Here is a 17,908-nt window from a genome sequence, read left to right as displayed (position 1 = left end):
TTGACTATGAAAAAGATCATGTTACCCTGTGGTGACATAATTTCCCCTGAACTTTTGGGACTGCATTCTTTGTGATCTCTGTGGCTGCATGGTATTCAGACGACATTGTTTCCAGTACAGTCCAAAGTGAAAATCAAGAGACTCTGACCAGGGAAGTATTCAAGCTGTGTTTGTTCTTAGAAGAAGGCAATAAAGTGCAGGACTTGCATTTTTCACAGTAGTCATAACACCCAGAGCCTAAGAAATGTCTTGTGTGGATTTCTAAGAAACTGGACCCTTTTTTTTTTTTTCAAGATTACCAGTGATTATGAATAAGAAATGAAACTGTTGATTGTGAATTTGTGCGTCTCCCCCACATTTCCTCCTTCTGTTGTGTCATTTTAAAAAAAACTTCTTGAAGTGATATATATTAAGTGAACTCTACACTGATGAGTTAGATTAGATCTGGGCTTGGTGATCAGACCAGAGCAGTGATGTGATCTTTTTGGAAGGTAAGAGTCCGAGTTTCTTCTTCTCAGTTTCTGCTTCTCAGAGTCCATGCTTACTGAGAAGAAGAGATAAATAAATTAAACAAATGCATACATAAATCATGTCAGAGACCTTTAGACTCAACCTTATCTGGACTTTTTATTGAATGTAAGGAGCAAAAATTCTTCTTCGACATCGAACTAGTGCTTCCACTTAATAATACCACCTGTACCTACAGAGTCCAGCCATGTTTGGTATTCTTGCAGACACAGACGCATATCTTTTTAATCACACTGGCATTTGGTGTTTCAAGGGATTTTATATATGAATTATTTCCTTTACCTCTGTATTATATTTAAGTCTGTGTGTGGGGTTGTTTATGTATGTATGTATTTCGGATGGTTTGTTTAAATTTATTTTTGTACATGTAACTGACCACATTTCCTAAAATGCTTTTATGTCTGCACCTCTATTTGTGACATTGGCTATCAAAAATAAAATGAATTAAATGAAAGTAAATTAAACTGAGTAAGTGAATTGGATGTCACAAGAACAATGAACAGGCTGGATTATGCCTTAAAAAAGTGACAGTGTTATGCAAAAGTTTTACAACATAAATAAACATACGTCTTTGGAGAAAAAAAACCCTTTTTTTTCTTCTTATTTTAATTATTATTATTGTGTGCTTGTTGAACTTTGCGATGTTCCATTTAACGGTAGTAGTTTTGCATGTCAGCTGCGTCTCCGGTATGTGCAGCTACGCGCAGTTGAGAGGCGTACAGCTAGAGCAGCGTCTGCTGTCAGCTCTTCAGATTGAGCACAGTTAGCTCCCTGCTTAGCAAACACTGCTCACAGACATAACTACATGGACGAGTGACGCTGTGTAACATTCTAACGCCAATTTTTCTATGAAGCTGACCGGGCCGGGAGGAGAACCAGTCAGCGGGGCATTGTTTTCAGTCCGCACTTCACTGTGAGAGGACGGCGAGAGGACTGAAATTTGAGCTAACGTTGGTTAGCCGGCTAATGTTAGCTTCCCAGCGAAATGGTGAGTAGCGTTAGCTTGACTGCGCAGCTAATGTTACCCGGTGGCAACTGTTCAGTGGGTGGCTAGCCCTGCTAAGTGTTACCGTTAGCTAAGGCACTGTCAAGGGAGACTGTTTTCAGGGGGGTGGTCTGTTAAAGTGTATTGTCTTTGCCGATTTTTTTCCTAACATTTTCTGATCCTTTTGGGGGAAAATATGTTTCGTTAGCTTCCCACCTGTAACCGAAATGAAATCCTTGCAAAGATTCTACCCTTCAGCTAGAGACCTTTGCTGCCTCACTCCTTCTAGTTATAGCATCTAAATCCTAAAGCTAAGTTACAACTTAAACAGCTGTTTATTTCCTTGTCTGTATTGGTTTGGGGTTTTAGCTGTTGGCTCTAGAAGAAACCATCGAGCCGACCGACGTCTTAAGGCCTTGTCATGTATATTTTAACAGAACTAGATGTTTAGATTTTACTTTCCCTGAGGTGTCTTACATTTTCTTAAGTGCCGGAGACATCGTCTTATCACCAATCGCCGGGTTGTTGGTCGGGGAAATATGTAATTTTGTTTTGGTGGTGTGTTTTTTGTGACAGTTTTGTGTTATTGTTACGTTTGAACAAACGTTTCAGTGGATACAGCTCGCACTGGCAGGTTGTTTGGTGTATTGACAGCAATGCTTCAGGATTTCGGTCAACGCCTTACTTAATCTTTTGTATTCTCCACGTATATAACTTTTGCTTACATACCTTGTCGGAGATGGGCTTTTGTCTAAAGACTAAACCTGATAGACCAGTTGCTGCTACAATCTCAATACCAAACTTTCAGTGCATCATAAATCCATAATGTTATCAAAGTGTACTGAAACATTTACACAGCGGGGAACTGTTTGACAGGGTAACGATGTCAAGTTTTCCATCACATTATTATAGGTCTTGCAGCTTAGTTACCAAAAGCTTAACAAAAGCTGCAGTCACTGATTTGATCTAATTTAGTCTGGTATGAATTGCATTTGGCTGCTCGATTCATACAAACTAGTTAATCAGTTGACTTGCAAACTCAGTATGACCATAAAGTATTTATGCTAGGCTTGCAAAGGGAATTGATACCCAAAACAAACATGACCACAAAGGCAAATTTACCCGACGGTGTCCTTGTATGTCCTCTGTGTTGTGCCCAGTTAATTTGCAGGAGGGTTTTTTTTTTGTTGTTGTTTTGTGTTTTTAAAGCAACAGAATTCAGAAAGGGATATTAACCTTGGATCTTGTCAGGCATCTGTGTTAACCCGATCAAGTTCATGGTGGTCTTTTGTAGCTCATTTCTTTTCACTGGCATGAACAGCTATTATATCTCCCAGTGGATGATTTATTAATTTAATATATGACTAATTTAGCAAGCGTCTGCATGATTGTTTTTGCCAGCTTTATTTTGTCTCGGCTACGGCCAGAAATACTATACACCCTTGTCTTACATAAGGTCTAAAGTAGGTCTGTGTGTATTTCTAACACTACCATTTGGTAATATTGTATTTCAGGGCTATTTTGTGCAATGTTATTAATAGTATTTTCTCTTATCCTGTCATATCAATTCTATAATTGTTATGGGCTGTTAACTAATTAGGCCCAGAGGACGGCATGCCTCGTGTGCCAAATTTAGACCTTATGCCCTAATAACTTCTCTAAAAATGAACCCAACTGTTATATATTCTTAAACTCACTCTTGTGACTGCTGGTGATGTTTTCTTTTAACTGATTTGACTTGGGTTTCTTTTTGTAAACCTAGGTGAGTCGTTTTACAGCTTTTTAGAAGTTCTCATTCAGTTTAACTCAGTTTAAATACTGCATTTTCAAGTGTAAAGGTTTTGCAATAACCTGATTGCTGGAACTGAAATGACTAATTTGATTACTTTTGCCTGCAGGCCTACAGGTGTATCCCAGATGATGTAAGGCACCTCTGCCTGTAGAGACCAAGATGACTGAAGTCCAGGCCACAGTGGAGTTCTCTGTGGAGCTCCACAAGTTTTACAATGTGGACCTGTTCCAGAGAGGGTGAGTTTTGTCTGAGTGTTTGGGAAAAGTAATTCCATGTTTTCTTCCTGGCATGAGTCTAAGATGGATTTTATCCATGACATGGATTTCCCCAGAATATATTTATCTACTTTTACAATGTGCTATGCTAAATATTGTTCAACTGTGCTGGAATGTTTTTGAAGAAACCCGAACAAGCTTTGTCTTGCAGTTTGCATTAGAGAGGATCAGGAAGTGTTCTCTGAGTGTCCCAGCCAATGTAGGACACTTGGCAATGTTGTTCAGACCTTCAGGGCACTCACAAATGCTCTTGTACAGACAGTACAGAATATGCAAATCAGTACTTGACTATACTTTTTCAGATATGTAAATCTACCGCTTTGTTTTGATAATTGTTGTTATTACACCACAGTGATAATGGAGATAAAGACCATACTGTAAATGTATTTAAACTGTAATTTTTACAGTTTGTAAAAAGTACTCAGTAAAGAAGTTGAGTAACTTTTGAAGTCATGCAGTGAAGTATACCATGTGAATACAAATATGGAGGAGTTCCTCTTTTCTGACTCATTAAATTTGAATTTGCATCTTGATTATCATATTGCCGCTGGCGTGGTAAAATAGTTAAATGATCTACCGTTAATTGAAGCATGAGCATTGATGCTTTAGGATGCCTAAATATAGCATGCTGTGAATAACAATCAAAAATAACTTGAATAAACAAAAACAGATAAAGTTGTTTTTGCAAATGTGCTTAAATTTTGTAAAAGATAACTGACTGTGGTACAGCAGAATAACATTTGATCTGGCACAGGTCGGCTACTTGGCTGTATTTGGTGATAATTTTAGAAACCAAATTAATTAGAGGTGGGAATCGCCCCACAATATGATATTATTACAACTTTAACATTTTACAGTTATGCAAAGTCACAGTATACGTGATTATACTATGAGTATTTCAGTAACATATGTTACTTATTAATCTGGCACAAAATGTGGAGGGGAAAAGAATCAATAACCAGGCAGCCACTTTTTTGGGGGGGCATTCAAGGGGATTGCTGTCCTATTATTACTCGTGTGACTGCGCCACTGCTTGCTCTGAATTAGGACGTAGCTTCGTCAAGCTTTGTGTCCAGTGTTGGAGGATTTTTTTTTTCCCAGTTTAAAGTTATGTCGGGATGGTGGTGCATTAGATGAGCCCTCTTATTCATAATATCCCCAAAGTATTTTAATGTATTTATTAAAATACCAATATTTGGTGTCTCTAGAAATTGGTGATTGTATATTTTTGGTTGAATATATTGTTTTAACTACAGCATACTATGTATGTGCCAGACTGGATCTAAGTAGTAATGTAAAGGCAGAGCTTGAGGTCATCATGTCAGATTTAAGAGATACATTTATCATTTTTATGGGCTGAGCTCACTTAGCAGCATAGCACATATTGCTCTAAATAAACCACTTACTGGCTTTTATTGTCTTCATTTGGAAGCTTCAGTCCGACTTTCCCCTTTGACTTGAGCTGTTACTTCCTGGTCCCTAATACAATTCCTCGTGGCTCTGGGCAGGATGGTGTCCAAAGTTTCCGTCATCCTGCCAGTTTGGAATAATACACCCCATGCAGACATTCTTTTCTTTTTGTACACGTCCAGCGCTGTGCAACGTTTAATGGAAGCATAAGGAAGGAAGAAAAGTGACTTGTGTTTTTTAAGCTGCAGTTTTGATCTTTAACATCTGGAAATTATTTTTTATAACAGCACTGTAATGATATGTCCCAGTGCTGAGATAAAACTCCTGCCCAAAGCTCCTGACTCATCAGTGCTTTAAGAGCCTAGGTTTACTACATGAGTGACTGCAAAAGAAAGTGCTCATTATTCATTTATTAGAGGTGAAGTGTCCTTTTACAAGTTGAAGCACTTGTAGCTAACCTGTGCGGTTTGTTCCCCTTTTACAGCGTGTCTAATAATGTTCACCAAGCACGTAGAGCTGTCTTTCATGGATGTCTTCATTTTAGCTCTTTACTACTAGTGGGCTTTTAAAGGTTTAAAAACCTGAATCGTTTTTGCTGAACTGAGCAGTCGTTGTTATATTTCCGGCCTGCTTATAGAATAAAATGTCTGGGTGTTCATCAGACGTTAATGAAGGTGGTCTCTGCCTGTGCAGCAAGGCTATCAAAACTTGTCGTGTGCAGGGGAGGTTGTCAAATGTCATCTTTATCAGGGAAAGAGGTAAAAGATTTCTATGTATTTACAGGTTCTACCAGCTGCGTGCCAGTCTTAAGGTGCCACCCCGCGTCCCACACAAGGTTGAGGCCAGTCTACTTCACCCAGGAGGTAAGTTCTTTAAAATGTGGTATGTAAATGATGAATGATAACATCATGCAGAATACTAAAGACAAAGTGTGATTGATTGGGAAGCAAAATGTGGTCTGTAATGTCTCTGTCATGAAAAGGCAATATTTTATTAATACATTTGCCTAATTTGATATAGTAACTAAAATATGTATTCAAAAGTTGCATTAATATTGGTAAACCCGAAGCAGTGACTGTTCTCAGATTTTTCCTAATTAAAGCCATTAAATAAGGCTTTGGTAGCCTGCAGTATGCATTAAGTAGTACATGGCTAATTTTCATATCAGAGGGCTCGATTTATACCTGTAACTGTATAGGTGATGTTGATTAACTTTTGCTAAAAAGTCAGGTAGACTTGGTGTATGTTATACCATTTTTATTCTCAGTGTTTATCTAAGGTTTTGTTTATCTGCCTTAGAAAATGTAACTGTTGTTTAATACAAAACATTTGTGTCAGACATATAGGGTCCTCGGTAGGGGATAGGTGTTTTGATTTCAGTTTTATCTTTATTTTGTAAAATTGTTGTTAGGACCAAATCTGCCACTGCAACTACAGACATAAGATATATCTTGTGACATAATTTACAATGTAGATTGTAGAGATACCATTACATGCATGGTGTTAGTGTTTCTAACGATAATAGAAACACTATTATCTTTAGAAATAGTAATGTTAGGGCAGGATAGGTTATAATTCTTTAATGATAATTTTTCATGGACCCGCAATTAATCATCATAGTTTTGTCTAGGCTCTGATCTGGCGTTTCCTGCATCAGTCCAAGATGACGTCATCTGCAGCAAAACGTTCCAGATCCTGTATAAAAATGAAGAGGTTGTTGTCAATGATGTCCTGCTCTTCAAAGTGATGATGCTGCTTGATGAAAAGAGGGTACGTTTAGAAAATAAATATGTTGTTTTTACTTATACAAGGCATTTATTTATTACAGTGTATTTGCCAATACGTCACATGAAGCAGAACCGGCTGTTGCACAGCTAAATATAGTCGGCGTTAAAGGTTTCTTGTTTTTCTGTATCGGATACTGTTGTGTCTGTGGTTTATGAAACTGAGAGCGAGTCCTCCATACAAACATCTACCATCTGGAGTTGCGCTTCCCTATTCTGTGTTTCAGGAAAGGGGGGAAAAAAGCAGCTGAAATGTGGATGTTGAGTAAGATTTCTTTCTTCTTTTTTTCCCTCCCTGCAGAGAGGAAAATCAAAATAAATGTGCAACAAACATGCAAAGAGGTTGTAATAAAACATTTTTAACAAATTTTGTCAATTTTGTCTTGTTAATTTAATATGCATTTATATTAAAGAAATTGTCTTAACGGGCAAAAACATTTTTGTCATATTAGGAATCATAGACTCATTGTCCTAACTATAAAGTAAAATCTAAAGAGTTAGTGTGGAACATGTTTTTGGTAGAAATGCTGGGTAATTCCTCCTTCAGACACAGGAGCACAATTTGGAAGTCCAGATGCTGCCTTCAGCCAAAAGCAGTACAGTATGAGCATGATGCGTCTGCAGAATATCACAGAAATGGAGACAAAGAGATTTTTCTTTCTTACTCACCCAAAGCAGTGCAGCTGTCAGAATGAATGTCTTCTCTGAAATTGCTTCTAACTTATTTGTGCCACTTTGCTTTTCCAGTGAATAAACAGATATGTGGAGTTTAGTGCATTCTGTTAGAACAGCAGAAACTGTTTTGACACCTGGTGTGCTCTTGGGGCATAGGTCAAACAAACAAACGGTTTCAAAATGTATTAGACTTATTAGAGTTGATACCATCAAATTACAAAAAAACATCTTGGTAGCTTCAAATCAGCCCGGCACATGTTGCTTTTTGCACGCAGGCTTTGAAGTTCACTATTTAACCACCAATTACTGTTTTTCATTCTCTTCAGGTAGAAGAGTCCCTCAATGATATGGATTTCCAGCTCTTCTTGGATTTATATTTCACAGATGGTGATTACACGTAGGTGTTGAAATATTTCGTGTGCATTATACAGTGTTTTATAATTTTGACATTTGCATCTCTTATGCAAATAAGGCACTTCTAAGGTTCTTTATTATATAATTTATGCAGGCCAGATGATCCAAACTCTCTACAGAATATCAGTGGTCGCACACTTCGTTTGCACTTTAGCCTTCAGCGAGGCATCCACCAACACATCAATGTCATGTTTGACTACTTCCACCTGTCTGTCATCTCGGTAGCCATCCATGCCTCCCTTGTGGCACTACATCAGCCCCTTATCAGGTCAGACAAGGGGTGATTTACCTTACTGAAAATTCAAGCACAGCTCTTGAAGCTCTTACATGATTTTATGATGTCATTTGGCTTTGCTGTATGCAGCAAACTTCAACATAATGCCTTTTTAAAATTGTTTTTAAACATGCCACAAGATTGTCTGTTTGAAGCAGTTAAGATAACTTATGACTTTGGGTTAGAATTAAATATAAAGTAGTCAAAAGCTTACTAAAATCTTGTGGTGACTGCATGAGTTTGACTTCAGCGTCTCTTTTCCTAGTTTACCTCGACCCGTCAAATCTACATGGCTTAACCGCAATGCTCCAGCACAGAGCAAAGACTCAGTCATCCCACCTCTGGAGAATGTCGTGTTTGGCAGCACTTATGTCAAGCAAGTATCGCCAGATGTAAGTGGTCTTGTCTTATAGCAAACCAAATGTATCTGGAAATATTTGCTTTATTTGTAGATGATTGTGCACCTCAGAGTTGATCTAAAAGATGCCTTTTTTTTGTATTGTGTTGTTCCACAAATAGTACAAAGACTGCATTAAGTGAAGTAAAAAATGACTGCAATCTAGTACTCAGTGTGCAATATGTTGTGGAACCCTAGTTATATTCTTATAAGGAAGAAAATGTAGACTTTGATTATTATGTTGACACAGTGGTGAATTTCACAGCTCTACACATCAGTCTACACTTGCAGTTCCCCTCATCACTCCACTAATATGCAGCATGGGGATAACCCATCGACACATTTGACAACAAGGTGTACAGCAGCCACTGTAAAGTAACTATTATAAGGAAAACAAATGCCTGGAAGTAACTCAGAATAATCTGTTATGATTCATAGTGCTCTGTGGAGGTACTGTAACACCAGAGTAATGAGGCATTTTTAAATCATTTTCTTTCTAGAATAATTCTTTGAGGATGTTATACATCAGTCAAATGCTCTACCAACCCTAAAAACAGGTGCCTCTAAATTCTCTTCATGGGCACTTTTTTGAGTAGTAAAACTTGAAATAGAGGCAACAAATGTATATTTTTCCCCCCTATGTCCAAGAGTTTCTGTTTTGGCAGTGGCTAATGAGCGAATTATCTACAATGTTAAGGTAATAATAATGTTCACAGAGTTGTTGTTTTTTTGTTTTTTTTATAGCATTTTCTTTCCCATTTTTGTTCCTCAGGGCAGGACATTCTTGGTATCTGACCAGTGTCTGCAGCATGCCTTCACTCTGCACCATAACCTTTGCTCCAATCTCCTAATAGCCTACCAGGGCCTCTTTGGTTACTTCACCTCCATTACTAAGGACCTGCCCTCCTCTCATCGTATGGAATTAGGTATGCAGCATTGTGCATTAATATCAGCATCAACAGTGTTGTTACTGCAAGCTGTAAAACAATGCATTATCCCTAAATACAAGACTTAATTAAATAAGAATTTATATTTATTTTTGCACTCTTTTTAAACTTATAGCCTCTGAGGGAAAAAAAAACATTTTCTCAGAGTTACGCACAATTAAATATAATACTTATAGCTTCTTAATCATTGTTTTTGCAATCAGTGGACTGTCATTGTTTTGTTTTTCTTTTGTGTTTGCTGTGTCCAAATTTATTGTGAGGCCATATCATTTCACTTGATCCTTACACATTATCACATTAAGCCCTTTAAACTGACTGCACAAGCAGCTTACTGAGTTGTTTTAGAGATCTAATCAGGTGATCTTAGTTCATTATACTTACAACACTTGCTTCCAGTAGGGAAGTCTGGTAACCAGTAGATTAAAGCCAGACACAACTCACTGTTGTAATTATGGCTTGGGAAACCCAATCCACACAACTGGCAGATAGTAACCCATCCTAGGGGAAAAAATAATGAAAAAGGTTAAACATGACTATATGTGCAATTTTACTAGCCAAGCCCAGCATGCAAGTCCTTTATGAGCGAGTACTCAGAAGACCCTATCCCCGAAGTCAAAGGCACGTCTACATAGGTATGTCCCAAAGTACTGTACCTCAACTCCGCTTGCTTTTTTCCCGCTTTTTTTTTTCTTTTCACTTCACTTTCCTCCTTGTTGAAAACACCATGGCCTCTGTATAACCCACTCTTTAGAAGCAAAATAAGCTACTGTAACCTTTTTAATTTCTGTATACTCATCCTTTCTTTCCACCTTAATAACCAGGCTTTGGACGAAGAGTTTCATAACACATTTAAAAATACTTTCTTATACTTTTCTCTGATAAAACTTTCTTAATGTGGTCGGATTACAAGGTCAGAAGATTTCTGTATGATTAAATAACTTGTTGAATTTGCTTCCTCAGAACAACTTGACTTAGAGGCCCGTCTGACTGAGTTATGTGAACAAGTCAAGGTAAGGCCTGTTCATTTCTGTTGTGTGTGTGGGGTATTTTGTTTTTTTGTGGGGTTTTTTTTTTTTGGGGGGGGGGGGGTTGCATAGAAAGCTTTATTTGCTGTAGGATGGGAATCTTTTGTTATACCAAATGGCTCAAGGTGTGTCAGCAAATTATTAAGATACCATTGCGTCTGTGGCATTTGTGAGCAGGCATTGTGTTGCTTCTGAGTTGATTGAATAGCATTTGAAACTGAAAGTATTTCATATTTATGTAGATCAGATAACCAGTCTTTTGCAGTTTGCTCCCTCAAATCCGGCCCAGATAGTTGTGCCCTCTCTGCATTAAAAGTAATAGAGCATGTTTTGTACGTTTTGTGAGCTTTTTGAGTATATTGTGATTGTACATTTTGAAACTTGCTTTTAGTTTATTGCTAACTTGAGCCCCCTGATGGTTGACTTGTATGTTTGTACTTATAGCAAAAAGCAGAGTCACCTGATGAGCTGGCAGAACTAGTTAATATGAACCTGGCTCAACTCTGCTCTCTGCTCATGGCTCTCTGGGGACAATTCCTAGAGGTTGTGTCCCTGCAGGAGCATGTTGCAGCCATACTAGCTGTGGAGCATCATACACTAAGAGTGAGTTCAACTTTTTAAACCTACTAAACATTTTGCTAGATATCTGCTAGTGGTGATAATCTTTACTGTTTTGATCCAGAACTATTCTCTTACCTCCACAGTATAGACTGAATTCTTATTTTATACTGTTATTACAGGTCAGGCGGTTTGCTGAGGCTTTCTTTTGTCTTGAACATCCAAGACAATCCGCACTGGCATATCAGGAGTTACAGTAAGTCAAGTTGGCATGCGTGCCTTGATTGTGAAATGTAGCATTCCTTTTATCAGGCCTGGACCAGTACTTACTTGCCTGACATACTATAACTTTTCTCTATTTGAGTTGTTGTCTGCTTTTTTTTTTCTTTTTCTTTCTGCTCCCTCCTTCAGTGCTCACAGTCACCAACAGATGACTAATGCAGTCAAAAGCTCCAGCTACTTCTTGTCTTTGCCTCCACTTCCAGTGGAATGTGCTGACCTGGATGGTGATGTTAGCTCACTACCAATCATCTTTGAGGATAGATACCTGGACTCTATCACTGAAGGTCAGTAAAATTGTTTTGATTATTTTGTTTAATTAGGTATGTTTCTGATTTTTAAATATATTTATATTTTTGTTTTGTGTCCTTTTGGGGCTTTTTTTTGTTGTTTTTTGGTTTAACTTGGTTGAATCTTGAAGATCGGGATGGACCCTGGCTGGGCATGCACAATACAAGGACTGGCTCAGCTTCTGCTAAAACAGACAAGCCTAATGCAAAGGACCTCAGTGCAGCAGCCAGCCCAATACCTGAGTCACGATGTGCCCCTGTGGATAACCCCTGGCCTGACAACTGTGATCCACCACCTAAGTCCAAAGGCAAGTCAGTCAAACTGAAGAAAAATTCAAAGGCTGAAAACTCTAAGAAGCTGATTAGACAAGGCTCTAAAGACTCTGTGGTTTTGGTGGGCTATAAGAACCTCAAAGCTCCCTATGGTGCCAGCAGCTCAAAGTACAAAGAAGGGGAAGTTGCCCTTAACCAAGCTGAGGAACAAGGTACTTTACTGGGGGACACAACTAGTCATTTAAGGACTAATGCCAGTTCTGTTTTCGACTCTGTTGTCACATCAGTACATTCTGGAAACCGTGCTGATGATGCTGTTGTGGACAATAATGTAACTAATGCTGCTTGTCAGAAAGGTATTTTTACAAATCCTACAATCTTGGACACTCAGAGTAATCCCCAGGCGGGTACTGGGGCTGTTGCTACATGTAACCAACCGATTCCAAAAGACAAGCAAGACCACAGTGGCCAAAAGATGCCACAATGGTCTGCTGGACTAAAACAAAATGAGGTGGAAGGAAGTAACAAGGACCCATACCAACATGATAAAGTAATGGCTCTACCATGTCAGGCTGAAGGAAGAGTCAACAGTAATATTCCTGAGATTACCCAGACAGACCTCTGTTACTCACAACAGTCTTTTGTGGAATCTGTATTTGAAAGGCCAAGTAAAGAGACAGCGCAGCGCAGCCAGTCCTGTGTAGTCTCAGTACAGGTAAAGAGTGATTGTATCCGACTAACAGACGGAGGAGCCCCCAGTGCTTCATCTCGCCTCTCAGACTCAGGCATTGAAAGTGAGCCCAGCTCCTTTGCCACTCAGCTTGTTCTAGGACAAAACACCTGTGCTGGCGTATGTGTTGGGGAATCAGGTGTTGCTGTGGCCCCACAGCCTGAGAGGGCCCTCCAGAGTTCTGCACCACGACCTGTTCAGCATAGCACAGTGCAGAAGCCTGGAGGGGCTGGAGAAATTCTGTACCCAGAAAGCATCAGCGCTGTCAGTGGAGTCCAGTCATCTCTCACTTCCATCAACTCCTTGCCTTCAGATGATGAAGGTGAAGGCTCCTCTAGGGCCTCCAGTGGAACTGAAGTCCGTGGCAGGAAATCGAGCATCTTGGTGCAGGAGCAGAGTTTAGTCTTTTCTGGAGATATCAGCGGACGGCCTGATGCTGCCTGCAAACCTGACACTGTTACAGGGGATTCCCAACTTGGAAAGCCTTCTTTGGATTTGGAAACAGACCCCAAATTAATATGTATTTCTGACTTGGGACTACAGGAAGCAGCCAGCTCTGGATATAAGGAGTCCCGTAGTGAACCTCATACAGCCTGCCCTTCCAGTAACTCTGCCACCACCAGTAGCACTGACCTGGTAAAACGTGGAATGGTTGAAAACTACTTCGGCTCATGCTCTAGCACAGATGTGTCTGAGATCAGCCCTATAGAAACATCTGCTATCACACTGGGAATTCAGGCAGGACCACAGGTTGAGGAAGATGAGGATGAGACGGAGCATGAGATGATAGAGAATGGTTACTATGAGGAAGGTGACGGCTACGCTTTTGTGAATGGTGTTGCTGATGATGAGCAGGTTGGGGATGCAGCTGCTCAAGAGACAAATCTTTCATTTGAACAACTTGGCATTGGCTACCTCCATGAAACAAAAGATTTATCAAAAGCTCCGATCTGCTCAAACATAACCGCCAGCAGTGTTGGATATAGCTTCGGAAGACCTCCTTATTCAGCCACTTCCCTTTCTTCAAGCTTGCAGTGGTATGAGTGCGCACCCACACCACAGATGAAAGCGTGAGTCATCTTTTTTTCTTTTTAAAATATCACTTAATGTCTTCAGGCACACACTTGTCAAATTTCACACGTTACAGATAAATATTCATCCACCTGTGGCTTTTGGGTTTTTTTTGTGCAGGTTTATTAAGGCCAAGGAAGAAATGAAGCAGCTAAAGCTTCCTGGGTTCTTGTACAGCGAGGTGCCTGAGCTGGCATCCACTGTGCCCTATTTCAGCATGGAGGAAGATGAAAGCTGTGAAGAAGGCATCCATCTCATAGTCTGTGTCCATGGCCTGGATGGTAAGAAAAAGTTCTGAGAGTTGCTTTTGAAATCGGTTTGCTTTTTTATTAAAAAATTAATGGATGCATTTTGTTCCCTTTATTGCTGCAGGTAACAGTGCAGACCTCAGACTTGTGAAGACCTACCTGGAGCTTGGACTGCCTGGTGCTCGTATAGACTTTCTAATGTCGGAGAGGAATCAGGTATAGATATGAAAATAAACCTGGAAAATGTTTTTTTGGGGTTTTTTGCGTTGTTTATTTAATACTATTTTTATCTGCAGAATGACACCTTTGCTGACTTTGAGTCAATGACAGACCGACTGCTGGATGAAATAGTCCAGTACATTCAGATATACAACCTTACAGTGTCAAAGATAAGGTAATGCATTCTGTTAATCCAAATCTAATATCATAACATAATTATTAAGAAATTGCTTGTATTTTATTGAACTTAGATTTAAGTTGGTGATTCAGTTAACTGATTTCCAAAAGCATGTCTAATGCTGTTAAAGTATGTCAGTGAAAGTGTTCCATTTTAATGTTGTTTGCTGTCTTTACATTTTTATTTTTTTATCGATGTATCCTTTGCAGCTTTGTCGGTCATTCGCTGGGAAACCTCATAGTCCGCTCAGTGCTGACCAGACCCAGGTTTAAATGTTACCTGAACAAGCTACACACTTTTCTTTCCCTTTCCGGGCCTCACCTGGGGACACTATACAACAGCTCTGCTCTGGTGAATACAGGTGAACGTCAGAAGAGTTGACTGTATTTTCAGAGATTCCATATTTTAGTCAGCTTATTGGTAGCTGATGTTTTCTGTTTATTTATTTTTGTGTGTGTGTTTTGTCTCTTTTGTCATAGTGATGGATCCTGTTAAATAACTAATATAACTTCGTTTTTAGGCCTTTGGTTCATGCAGAAGTGGAAAAAGTCTGGGTCACTTTTGCAGCTGACATGTCGTGATCACTCTGATCCTCGCCAAACTTTCCTCTATAAGCTCAGCAAGAAATCTGGTAAGCTTTTTTTTTTTTTTTTTTTTTTTCTCTTTAAATTAATTTTTAATTTAATTAATTTAATTTTTTTAAATTTAAACCAGATGTGTTTTCGCTTGTATATTTGGAAGATCAGATTTATATATATATATAAACCTTATACTCATACACCTTTCTAGGTTTGCAGTTTTTCAAGAATGTGGTGCTAGTGGGGTCACTGCAGGATCGCTATGTTCCCTATCATTCTGCTCGAATAGAAATGTGCAAAACTGCATTAAAGGACAAACAAACAGGTGGGTTGAAACTAGATCCTTGCTATGTGACTTGCAAGTTCAAGATGTCTGGTAAATGCAGAAGAAAAGTAAGAAAGCCTGAAAAGCTGAGACTTAAAGGCTCAGACAATTACACTGCACACTTATTGTTCAACCATGTAGTGTAGTTTCCCTCGAATGTGTGACCTTCAGTTCCGGTTGTGTGTTTAGACAGTGACTAAACTATTTTTGGCCTTTTTTCTTTTTTTTCTCTCAAATGATTTCTCCTTTCTTCCTCATTTTCAGAATTTTTTACATCCTTTTTCCTTTTATGTCTTTTTTTGTACATAAAGAAATAAAGAATAAATTATGATTTCTAATTGATGTTGGCAAACTAATGCTAATCTATACACTGCTCAAAAATTAAAGGAACACTAATCAGAGCATCAAGTCACTTAAACTTCTGTGGCATTGATATTGATCTGGTCAGCTAACTAGCGGGGGGGGGGGGTTGTTAATCAGTTTCAGCTGCTTTGGTGTTGACAACAAATTAACAGGTGCCCCAGAGGGCTAACAATGAGACAACCCCTAAAAGGGAGTGTTTTTAAATTTTAAAGATGAGGAGAGACATTTTTTTCCCTCTTCTTTTCTGACTTTTTTTTTCCTACCATTTTTTTTTTGCGTTTGGTTAGGGTCAGTGTCACTACTGGTAGCATGAGGATACAGATGTTAGTCCAAATCCTCTTATAAGGTACATCAATATGTGCCATTGCCGGAAGGTTTGCTGTCTCTTCCAACACAGTCTCGAGAGCATAGAGGAGATTCCAGGAAATGGCTACTCTTGGAGAGCTGGACAAGGTCTTATAAGGTCCTTAATCCATCAGCAGGATTTGTATCTATTTCTTTGTGCAAAGAGGAACTGGATGAACACTGGCAGAGCCCTACAAAATACCTAAAGCAGGCCACTGGGATGAATGTCCGATGCTGCGTGGTTGCACCTTAGACTGTCCAAGAGCTCAGGGATGCACCGGTCCAGTTTTAGAAGAGGATCCCCCAGGACATCATCTGTCATCTTAATAGGAGCACGACTCGACATTGCCAGACATGAATAACAACATAATTGGGAAATACAAACTACTTGAGTACCATTTTTGAGTTGCTCTAATTAAATTCTGGCAAATAGACTAGTCTGCTGCATTGTTTTGTTTTGTTTGTTTTAGTTTAAGTTCCAGGGGGTCCATGAACTCAACCCAGATTTCATTTACATCGAATAATGTGACATCCTTTCACAATACCTGGTCCATATCAGTATAGATATCAGAAAGATTTTTTTCCCCATTGTGATCTGAAAAGTTCCGGGTTTGTTTTTTGTTTTTTTTGTTGTTGTTGTTTATTTCCTGGGTTTTTTTTGAGCAGTGTATGATTCTACACTATGATTCTCCTGTCTTTTTAAAAGTAAATGACTATAACCAACCTCTTTGGTCTTGCTTACACCAGGTCCTGTGTACGCTGAGATGATTGAAAACTTGCTGCTGCCAGTGCTTCAGAACAAAGACTGCAATCTAGTGCGATATGATGTCATTCACGCCCTGCCCAACACAGCCAACTCCCTTATCGGCCGGGCTGCTCACATCGCCGTCCTCGACTCTGAGATCTTCCTGGAGAAGTTCTTCCTTGTTGCAGGCCTCAAGTTCTTTCAGTAGAACTGCGACAGATTCAGACATTTGGCTGGACAAGAGGAATGTGGAGCGTATACCTCAACGCAGCTAAATTTTATTCTGATTATAGTATCTGGATTATCTCTTTGTTTTTAAATGCATATAACTTTTTTTAATTATCATTCATATAAGGAAAATTGTGGTTTCTGTCTGATGATGTTGGAATCAGTGGTTATGGATCTTGTTATTTTTATTTTTCTACTACTTCCTTTTTTTCTTTTTTTTTTTTCTTTGGAGGGGTGGTTAAATTATTTCCCCTCCTCATATGCTATATTTTCAGTGTTATTTATGTGCTTTGTTTTTACTTAAAACATTGTTTTACTCCAAGTTATTCAGTTAATTTTAGATGCTGAACTGGAAATGTAGCTGCTACAAAAAAGAAATGGCTGTTTTGGTGAGCTGACCCAAGTCAATTCTGCACGTACTGTCCTCACCATTGCAAATGATTTTTTTTCCACCAAATTTAAGAGACACTGCATTGATTTGCACCACAACTACATTTTACAAGCTTTTGTACTGAAAATGGTCATTTGTACAAGTTACTTTTTTTATCAACAATTTTCCATCATTTTTAATGGCAAAGATTGCATTTGAAATAGGATTGTTTCTCAGCCTTGGCTTTGGTTGAAATCTTTATGCTGTCTCTAACAGTTACAGCATTCTGCACATTTGCCCAGCCTGGCGTTGGGAGCGTAAAGCTTTGCCGACAACATGACATTTGATTACGGGGTTTTAAGCAATGATCATGATTCAGGAAACGCACGTGTTGGTAATATGAACCTTTTATCGAAAGCACTTGGTTAATCATTTGGTGATTATTTATGTTTAAACTGGAAATGTTGGTTGAAACTGAGAAATGTTTCTTGGACAGTTGTTTATATATCATCATAATGTAACATTAAATATGCATACTATGAAGTATGTATACGACTTGTCTTTTTTTCTGGAGTTCATTTCAGGAATTGGGAGCGTTGTCA

At 38.9% G+C, this 17,908-nt stretch overlaps 1 protein-coding gene across 2 annotated transcripts; it reads left to right on the top strand.

The window, feature by feature from the left end:
• Positions 1-1,206: 1,206 nt before the first annotated feature.
• fam135a (family with sequence similarity 135 member A) lies at positions 1,207-17,849 on the top strand. Of its 2 annotated transcripts, XM_026190121.2 has the most exons (21): positions 1,207-1,516; positions 3,412-3,541; positions 5,774-5,853; positions 6,621-6,760; positions 7,776-7,846; positions 7,958-8,131; positions 8,403-8,529; positions 9,307-9,460; positions 10,036-10,113; positions 10,442-10,491; positions 10,951-11,109; positions 11,247-11,320; positions 11,476-11,630; positions 11,765-13,706; positions 13,828-13,988; positions 14,080-14,171; positions 14,252-14,349; positions 14,562-14,713; positions 14,873-14,983; positions 15,142-15,255; positions 16,711-17,849. In XM_026190121.2, the coding sequence occupies exons 2-21, from the start codon at positions 3,465-3,467 to the stop codon at positions 16,914-16,916; spliced, it is 4,215 nt and encodes a 1,404-aa protein (XP_026045906.1). In that variant the 5' UTR covers positions 1,207-1,516; positions 3,412-3,464; the 3' UTR covers positions 16,917-17,849. The 2 variants fall into 2 exon arrangements, with proteins under 2 accessions (XP_026045906.1, XP_026045907.1); XM_026190122.2 differs by lacking the exon at positions 10,036-10,113.
• Positions 17,850-17,908: the final 59 nt, after the last annotated feature.

Source organism: Astatotilapia calliptera, chromosome 13 (assembly GCF_964374335.1).
Source record: "Astatotilapia calliptera chromosome 13, fAstCal68.1, whole genome shotgun sequence".
NCBI classification, from domain to species: domain Eukaryota; kingdom Metazoa; phylum Chordata; class Actinopteri; order Cichliformes; family Cichlidae; genus Astatotilapia; species Astatotilapia calliptera.
This window is presented reverse-complemented; position numbering and strand designations above follow the sequence as displayed.

Coding starts and splice junctions, on each gene's coding strand:
- fam135a (XM_026190121.2), top strand. CDS start 3,465: ATGACTGAAGTCCAGGCCACAGTGGAGTTCTCTGTGGAGCTCCACAAG. Junction 9,461..10,035: donor CTCTCATCGTATGGAATTAG/GTATGCAGCATT, acceptor CAATTTTACTAG/CCAAGCCCAGCATGCAAGTC. Junction 14,350..14,561: donor CTTACAGTGTCAAAGATAAG/GTAATGCATTCT, acceptor TATCCTTTGCAG/CTTTGTCGGTCATTCGCTGG.